The following is a 10,034-nucleotide window of genomic DNA, read 5'->3' as shown; positions in this document are numbered from 1 at the left end:
ACCTCCATCCACAATAGTCTAAATAAAAACATTACATAAAAGTTTAAGGCATAAAAATTTACCAAGCCAAATGTTTAACTTTGTAAACATGTCCACAATTTACAGAACATTTAGGATAAGTTTGTTTTTGGATGCACTTGACAATTAACAGCAATAGATCACTTGACTACAGAAGTTGTGTGTTGTGACTCGCTGATCATTCAAAGTGCCGCCGCGCAATTACGCGCATCCTCTACGTGCGGCGCTGTCTGCCAGCCATGCAGCAGCTGCGTCACCTAAGCGGCCAGCCAAGCAGCGGCCGCTAGACTGGGACTCAGTGCTCATTCGAATGCTAACGTGTACACATGTCTTACTTGTCAATTTACTCTTTGACTTATATGTGTTGTTGTGTCGTTCCACAATATATGTGTTAAACTTGAAGTTCTAACATTATGCACCAGCATCAGATAATATAATTGCTTTGACCAATTTGTAATCATCTGCTTACAAAAACAAAAATTCTGAGGTCAAACACTGTACCTCTCAACTGCTGGCACAAAAGAAAATAGTGCGTTTTTGTCTCTACAATAACAAACTTGAAAGAAAATTTCAAAAAGCCAGACCAATACAGAAAAAAATTTAAATGCCACTTCAACCCAATTTAGTCTTATTTCTGCGTAAGGATGCAAAAGATGATAGAATAAAAAAACGAGGAAGCACCTATTATGCAAATTTTCAAGTTTTATGAGGTCTGCTGTGTCAATGATTAAATTCAAGAGTGTTTCTGTCACTCCAAAATTACTGTCCAAGCAATAAACTTGAACGATTTGAGACTGAGGCCAGTGACAAAAATGTGCAAGGCCAAAAAATGCATTAACAATGCCAACATCACAGATACATATACACTTTGCATTTTCAGTACATTAACTCAACTACTCCAGAGTAAAACGTCGACTAAGACAACCACTCATAACAAGACAGAGAAAACGTGCAGTATCAAGAAAAAAATAATGTATTTACCTAACTATTAGAAGACCATGAATATGAGATGACTCATTATTTTAATATGCTTCTTGGGAGTTATTTTTTATTTTAAAGAAATACTCGTTAATCAAAATTACAAATTGTCTCACTAATGTAAAGTACCTTAAGATCAACCAAAAAGATTTATGTTATTTTAAACACTTCAAAATTATTGGTTGCCTAAATTATAATGATATATTCCCAATCTTATGCATCTGCCCAAATAGTCAAGTACATTAGTATGCAGCTTCTGGGATTTACGGAGGTGCCCCATCCCATGATTGAATCTGTCAAGCAGATTAACGAGGACCAGTGTGCCAGCCCACCTCGATGTGGTTTTAAGCAGTTCATCACATTCAACTAGGTGAATACCAGGTTAGAATCCATATCCAGCCTCAGTTATCACTCGGATAACACTACACATAGATGTATGGGGATACACATATTCCATCCCGTGGGTAGATTGAAGGCGGCGGGAGGGGGGGGGGGGGGGGGGTCGTCAACAGGAAGGACATCCAGCCACCTTTTATCAATAATATTGCCAAATTCATAAAATAATGTGCTGATCCAGTGAAAATACAGAATAAAAGCCACAAAAAAGAAGACGATATTCTAATGTTATACCCCACCTTACTGCCACACAGTTTTTTTTGTGGCCTCTGCTTCAGGTATGAACATTAAAGTTAGCATCACACTGAGTTGGCATTACACTTGTAAACTGCCAACTGTTAGATCTACCTTTCTCAATGAAGTCACTGCTATGACTAGGATCCACAATCATTCTGTATAAATTACAATCCTTACAGATTTGATAATGAAAGCAAACTAAATGCTGTGGTCACTCTGAAAAAGATCATCATCATGATCTCCAAATGTTGGTTTACCAATTACATAAAATACTTGTAAATTTGATATCTGATATCAAAACAAGTATTAATTTTTAGTGTTCAGCAGCAGTAAGTACACATTGTAAAACCGCTGAGGTCAAGTACTAAAGTTTCACTTGCAAATGAAAGATTGCAGGTTTTTTAAGGGTGAATTTGAAAAATTTCTTCTTATAGCCAGGTAAATACAGTATTCCTTCCACACAGTACAATACAGTAAATAGGACAATACATGACGACAGTATTTACACAAGATGACAAACTTACTGAATTGAAGAAATCTATTTCAACAGCATGACACTAGATCACAAAGTGGCCATCAGCAAAGAAACTCTTAAAATTAAGTAATAATAAGTGTGTGTAAACAAAAGTTACAAAGCACTGGAGTGGATTCTTTGCTGATGTAAAGTTTCAATAGAAGGCAATAATGACAAAATTATAATGCTATGGTCACCAATTTTTCTTAATCCTCCCAACAGATCTCTTGGAATAGACAAACAACAAAAAACCAAATCACATTTTGTATAACAATGAATGTCAATATTTTAAGTCTCCATTGTAAAGTCTCTGCATCATTAACAGAAATCCTAATAGCATGAGAAAGAAGGATTAGTTAATAACCTGAATTAGATAAGAGCTTGAATAAAATAGTGAAATAGTTTATTGCTTTAAAAAATCTAATATCAGTACGCTGACACAGTAAATGGCTTGTTATTTTCAATATTTGTGTAATGTGATAGTAGTAGAATTCAAATGCACATTTCAGAAAATAGTGGAAGTTTGTATAGTACATGACAGAAAACTAAAATAACTGGACTGATGAAATTGTCAAACCACAATTAAGAGTAGAAAGTAAATCACTTGTACTCCTATATATGCAACTTAATAACATCACTGCCATTATAAGGAACTAATACTGTACGACTTATCTTTGCAGCATGAATATGATGTTCTTACTCACAAAACTACAACTGCAAATTCTCATATATTTAATGGTAATTTTAAGGAGTTATTTTTTACTTGCTAATAGTGAGAAATGAATATTGTACTGTGGCAGTTCAATAAATGTCTATAAAGCGTAATATTGTATTCGATAAGTAACTACCATTTTACAAAGATTAATGTACATATATAAGAGAAATATGCAAGTTCAGTAAACACTTACATCTACAATACTTTATCAAAAGCCATTTAAATGATACACTGCAGTGATAAAATATGTCTTTGCCTTAAAAAATTAGTTAGATATTGGAACATTTCAGCCTTTTTAAACATCAACATTATTTTACAGTACTGTTGCATGCACTTTCACATCAGTTAAGTCTCACATTTCAAAATAAGCAGCATTTGAAAAAAATGCAACAGCATTATCATGTAGTAAAAAATAAAGCCAACCAGTTCTTGGTCCAACATCCATTTAAATATGCACAAAAACATTATTTTAAATTACTCTAATTTTAAAATTTCGCTTCAAGCATTTACTGTAGATATGAGTTTGGTGAATTTCATTGGTATAATATTTAACATTAATTGCTTAAGTATCTCTCTCATTCCTATTTCCTTTCATACTTAAATGAGTCACTACAGGAGACAAGCTGCCATTAGATTTTTGTTTTTTCATGTTACCATTACCACATGTAAAATGGGCATGACCCTACATTTAGAAATTTTACATTTCCAAATATATGTTCACAAATCACACCTTACCAGTTCCTTTCAATTGCCCAGGATAGCATCATATTATATATTTTTTCTAAAATAGTTTTCAAATTACATTTACACTATAAAACAATATTTTCATTTGATATTTGTCATTTTCAATCACCAAGCAAACTTATCATTGCCTTCAAACAAAACTTCGGAACAGATACAACATAAATAATATAATCATGATACATGGACTGTTCTTCAATGAACACTGTCAACAATGATTAATACTGATGCAAATAAACACTTTGGTGAACAACAGAAAAACAAAGCTATAACCATTTAAATAAATGCTAAGTGCAATGTACTGACTAGGTAGGGAACTGTTGTAGCTGCAGGCCATTTACAGCTACTCATTGTTTCCTGCAACGTACAAACAGCAAGATGACCTCTGTTCTGGTTGTTGCCTTCTAAGATCCACTGTTTCTCCAATATACGGACGATCCAGTTTGGCTTCTAGCTGTGCCCAACTCTCGACAGCTAATGAAAATGCTTCTTGTACATTTGTTGCATCTTTAGCACTAGTTTCTACATGTGGTAGATTACCGTTTTCCAAACACCAAGCACGTGCTTCTTCTGTAGTAACTTCACGTTGCTCATTACCCATATCCACTTTGTTCCCAACGACCAAAAATGGAAATGCTGTACCTTCTTTCACGTCAGCATAATATAAAAACTCATTACGCCACATTGCCAAGTTTTGGAAGCTGGCTCGATCATCGACTGCATAGGTCAGAAGACAAATGTCAGAGCCACGATAAAATGGGGTACGGAGGCTTTTAAATCTCTCCTGACCAGCAGTATCCCATATCTGAAACAAAAGACACAAAGAATTATTTGAGTGACATCTTTTGTGTTATAAATAATATATTCATTTGTATGTTACAGGTAAGAAATATGCCAAAGACAATTAGACGATACACACTGATGCCATGTAACTACAACAACACACAACACAAATAATTTTGCTGCTTTTCTAGCAGTTTCTCAGAATAGAATATCTCCATGTAATTAAACATATGTATAATAAATTTGTGCAAACAATAACTTGGATGAAATTACCACATTTAATTATTAAAAAGCCTAAAATTTTCTTTCATTCCATGGCAGTATAATCTACATCTTTATTCCAGATAAAAGATTCACTTTACACCTTTACACTTTGTGCAGGGTATCAGCCTTGATCACACAGCACTATCTTAGTACACAAGAACTTCACTTATCTGGCCCTCATTAAGTCCAATTTCTGGTTTACCCAGATTCATTTTTGATTCCTTTTCTTTTTCTTTAAGATGAAAATGTGTGGTACACAGTTGGTACAGTGTGTTGCACATACAGCTGTTATATTTGCACCACAGGTAGTACAAAGAGCAGAGAATGGCAGCTGGAAGCTTGGGACTGGCATGCTCTATTCTACCTGTGGTGGAAACATAACATCTGTACATAAAACAAACTGTACCAACTGTGTACCACACATTTTCGCCTTAAAGAAAAGGAAACAAAAATGAATAAATCTAACTTAATGAGGGCCACATCAGTGAAGTTCTTGTGTATTACGACAGTGCTGTGTGGGCAAGGCTGATACCCTGCACCAAGTGTAAAGGTTTAAAGTGAATCTTTTACCTAAAACAAAAATGTACATTGTACTGCCATGGAATGAATGAAAATTTCAGGCATTTTAATGATTAAATATGGTAATATCATCCAAGTTATTGTTTGTATAAATTTATTATATATATGGTTAATTGTATGGAGATATTCTATTCTGAGAAACTGATAGAAAAGCAGCAAAATATTTTATTCTATGGTCTGTATGGACCTGTTTGTTACAGAACTGTACCAGTATGTTCTTTTGTTCCTTTTTGAGTGTGCACAAGTGAAATGGCTTCAAAGTGAATGAAAGTGGTCATTTCAGTGGTCAAAAAATTGACAGCATTAGACAGAATAGGCAAAGGAGAACTGAAAACGAATAACTGCAGAATATAGAATAGGGACATCAACTGTCTTAGACTGGAAGGAGAACTGAAAAGAAATGCAAGACTTCTGCTTCAAAAATATGACTACAGAAAGTTTGCAGAATTCTTTGAAATGTTAGCAAACATTCCTGGTTGTTCAGATGTAGACAACAGTGACACAGATGTCTTGTCACAGAATGACGGTGAAGCTGGTTACAGGATGATAACTGATGTAGAAATTTGTACTGCTGCCTGCTGTACTGCAGAGAACAACAGTGACTGTGAAGTAGACAATGATGTGGTGTTACAAGGGAAGAAATAAACATTTCATGTGGAGGCAATTGCGTAGCTAGAAAAACTGACAGTATATCCAGAATGTCACATGGAAAACACTCCAGCTGAACTGATTCCAGCGAAACATCTGTGCAATAGTGCTGCTCTCCTACACCAATCAAATTTGCCACAAAAGACCCTTCACACTATTTCGATAAATAAACACGAGTAGATCACAGGAACTATGTAGTATAAGTGCCAAAAAAGTGTTTCATGTCAGTATCAAAATAAAAAGTTTGTATACAGCAGAACATTTCGGGGTCATCCAGATTACATCTGGTCCTGCCTAGTCCAGATAAATGAAGTTCTTGTGTACAAGACGATCTCACCATCTTTTATCTTGACTATGTGATAAACTGCTGTTACAAGGACAGAAATAAACTGTAAAAAGTTATTCTGTTTTCATAACACATTACAAATGTGCCAGCAATGTTTGTAGCGGTAAGATTAAACATTAGGATGCTCCAATACAAAATTTCAAAACTTACAGCAATAAATTTTTGCTGTAAGTACAACACAGAACAGTGACCATCCAAAGCTACATGCATGATTCTAAAGGAATTATTCTCTTATATGGGTAAATCCTTCTCATCCTTCCCCACAGAGATCTGAACAATTATTTAACACATTTAAGAACATGTAATATAATGTGTGTATATGACAAGTAAATGCCGATTATCTGTATTTAAATTTTGTCAGTTCAGACCGAAGTTGCACAAATGCAACACCATCTATTAATTGCTCATGAAGCCACAAGTTACTGTTTTGAGCCCGTTGTCCTTTTATAATTGTGAGTGAAAGCAAGCAATGGCTTCAAAAAAATCATTGCTCTCATCAGTTACAAAGAGCATCCTGTATACCATTTTTGTGTGCAAAAGGGCCTGCAGCTGCTCAAATTAATCTGAACACAGTAATTAATGGTGTTGAGACTTTAAAAATGGCAGTACACACACACATTATGAAGAATGGAGTGCCAGGTCCAGTATCCAGATCTACGAAATAATGCAAGAAGTGATGATGGGTGCTCTGGCTGATGAATTTCCCTACATTGGACACACCAATATTATTTACATGAGTGTCATGGAAAAATTCGGACATTGCAAATTGTGTTTGTTCAAAGTCAGTACTGCAGACCCTACTGACCGACACAGAGCAAAGTATATAAATGCAGACAAAAGCTTATCGACCACTATCTACAAGGTGGGGATTATTTGTTTATTCTTGTTGTTATGGGATACCCAGAATCAGAAGAACCATCATAGCAGGAGACCAACTTAGCCAAAACTTAAAACTTCAAGCAATCTCCTAACTCAAGCAATGGTTAAAAAATGACAAAGAAACCAAGCTTGCCACTGTCAGTCGGCTCAATTCCCACACAAAGAACATCTACACAGAAGGATTTAATAAGCTAGGGTAAAATTATGAAAAATGATTTGAAGTGAAAGGCAACTTCATGGAAAAGTTAAGTAAGTTTGTAGAAAACTATGACTGCCAATGAAAGCTTTATCCAACTTCTTTTTAATGACCAAACAGCTCTTACTTTTCATGTGTCTCATACAATGCAAATATGTTCTCTCTCTCTCTCTCTCTCTCTCTCTCTCTCTCTAGTATTGGTGTTGTTTGTCGAAAGTATCAGCCATGTCCTTCATAAAATACTTGCACTGGTAATTGTCTTGAATGACTAGTGCAAAGCAAACAAACTTAATAGATGGCTCTGTTGAAATGTACATCTGGGTTGCTTTAGAATGATCTAAAGTAAGGTACTGAAATAATCTGAGACTAATGAGGATCAAAAAAATATATGGCTGAAAGTGAATAAGATACTGACTCAGTTAAAACTGCACTCTCTCATTCACTTACACAATTATTTTCAACCACATTTTTCTAAAGCCAGCTAAAAACTTGTACAAAACAACATTGTAAAGACAAAATAAAGAACTCAGGAAAGTACAGCTGGCCATCACTTACAGGAGAAAGAGAGCGGAGGATCTGGATAAAAGAGGGGGGGGGGGGGAGGGGAGGAGGGGATTGAACGAGTAAACTGTGTTGAAAATACATTAAAGTCTCCTTCCCAATAATTTAGGAACATGAAACTTCCTGGCAGATTAAAACTGTGTGCCAGACCAAGACTAGAACTTGGGACCTTTGCCTTTCGCGGGCAAATGCTCTATCAACTGAGCTACCCAAGCACGACTCATGCCCCGTCCTCACAGCTTTAATTCCGCCAGTACCTCATCTCCTGATAGGATACTACACAATATTATGCAAATTATTTAACGTATACAGGGTGTTACAAAAAGATACAGCCAAACTTTCAAGAAACATTCCTCACACACAAAGAAAGAAAATATGTTATGTGGACATGAGTCTGGAAACGCTTACTTTCCATGTTAGAGCTTATTTTATTACTTCTCTTCAAAGCACATTAATCATGGAATGGAAACACACAGCAGCAGAACGTACCAGCATGACTTCAAACACTTTGTTACAGGAAATGTTCAAAATGTCCTCCGTTAGCGGGGATACATGCATCCACCCTCTGTCACATGAAATCCCTGATGCGCTGATGCAGCCCTGGAGAATGGCGTATTGTATCACAGCCGTCCACAATACAAGCACGAAGAGTCTCTACATTTGGTACCGTGGTTGTGTAGACAAGAGCTTCCAAATGCCCCCATAAATGAAAGTGAAGAGGGTTGAGGTCAGGAGAGCGTGGAGGCCATGGAATTGGTCCGCCTCTACCTATCCATCGGTCACCGAATTTGTTGTTGAGAAGCGTACAAACACTTCGACTGAAATGTGCAGGAGATCCATCGTGCATGAACCACATGTTGTGTCGTACTTGTAAAGGCACATGTTCTAGCAGCACAGGTAGAGTATCCCATATGAAATCATGATAACATGCTCCATTTAGCGTAGGTGGAAGAACATGGGGCCCAATCAAGACATCACCAACAATGCCTGCCCAAACGTTCACAAAATCTGTGTTGATGACGTGATTGCACAATTGAGTGCGGACTCTCGTCAGCCCACACATGTTGATTGTGAAAATTTACAACTTGATCACGTTGGAATAAAGTCTCATCCGTAAAGAGACCATTTGCACTGAAATGAGGATTGACACATTGTTGGATGAACCATTCGCAGAAGTGTACCCGTGGAGGCCAATCAGCTGCTGATAGTGCCTGCACACTCTGTACATGGTACGGAAACAACTGTTTCTCCCGTAGCACTCTCCATACAGTGACGTGGTCAACGTTACCTTGTACAGCAGCAACTTTTCTGACGCTGACATTAGGTTTATCGTCAACTGCATGAAGAATTGCCTCGTCCATTGCAGGTGTCCTCGTCGTTCCAGGTCTTCCCCAGTCTTGAGTCATAGGCTGGAATGTTCCGTGCTCCCTAAGACGCCAATCAATTGCTTTGAACGTCTTCCTGTCGGGACACCTTCATTCTGGAAATCTGTCTCCATACAAACGTACTGCGCCACGGCTATTGCCCCGTGCTAATCCATACATCAAATGGGCATCTGCCAACTCCGCATTTATAAACATTGCACTGACTGCAAAACCACATTCATGATGAACACTAACCTGTTGATGCTACGTACTGATGTGCTTGATGCTAGTACTGTAGAGCAATGAGTCGCATGTCAACACAAGCACCGAAGTCAACATTACCTTCCTTCAATTGGGCCAACTGGCGGTGAATCGAGGAAGTACAGTACATACTGACGAAACTAAAATGAGCTCTAACATGGAAATTAAGCGTTTCTGGACACATGTCCACATAACATCTTTTCTTTATTTGTGTGTGAGGAATGTTTCTTGAAAGTTTGGCCATACCTTTTTGTAGCAGCCTGTATATATTTATGTCTACTAAAACAGAGTGCACGTCAGCTAGTACACTAATCTCTGTTCTCTTATCTGAATATAACATACAAACCATTAAAACATGAGACATCCAAATCTATGTCACAAGTACTGTATTTTTGTGGATCTTCTCATCAGATCAGGAAGACTTGTCATCTGACTACTACTTATATGTACATGTGTCAGGTTCACCTGATCTGCATAGACTAAAGGAAGAAGGAAGTTTAGCGTTTAGCATCCCAGCAATTATGAGGTCATTAGAAAGAAAGCACAATCTCATA

The 10,034-nt window shown here is 36.9% G+C and overlaps 1 protein-coding gene across 1 annotated transcript in view; it reads right to left on the bottom strand.

Moving 5' to 3' along the window:
* Positions 1-303: 303 nt before the first annotated feature.
* LOC124555727 (ras-related protein Rab-9B) overlaps positions 304-10,034 on the bottom strand; it is a 50,675-nt gene continuing 40,944 nt past the window's right edge. Inside the window, exon 3 of the mRNA XM_047129744.1 lies at positions 304-4,404. Coding sequence (XP_046985700.1) covers positions 3,943-4,404 — 462 coding nt within the window. The 3' untranslated portion in view covers positions 304-3,942. The remainder of the gene's footprint in view (positions 4,405-10,034) is intronic.

Source organism: Schistocerca americana, chromosome X (genome assembly GCF_021461395.2).
Source record: "Schistocerca americana isolate TAMUIC-IGC-003095 chromosome X, iqSchAmer2.1, whole genome shotgun sequence".
Lineage (NCBI taxonomy): Eukaryota > Metazoa > Arthropoda > Insecta > Orthoptera > Acrididae > Schistocerca > Schistocerca americana.
This window is presented reverse-complemented; position numbering and strand designations above follow the sequence as displayed.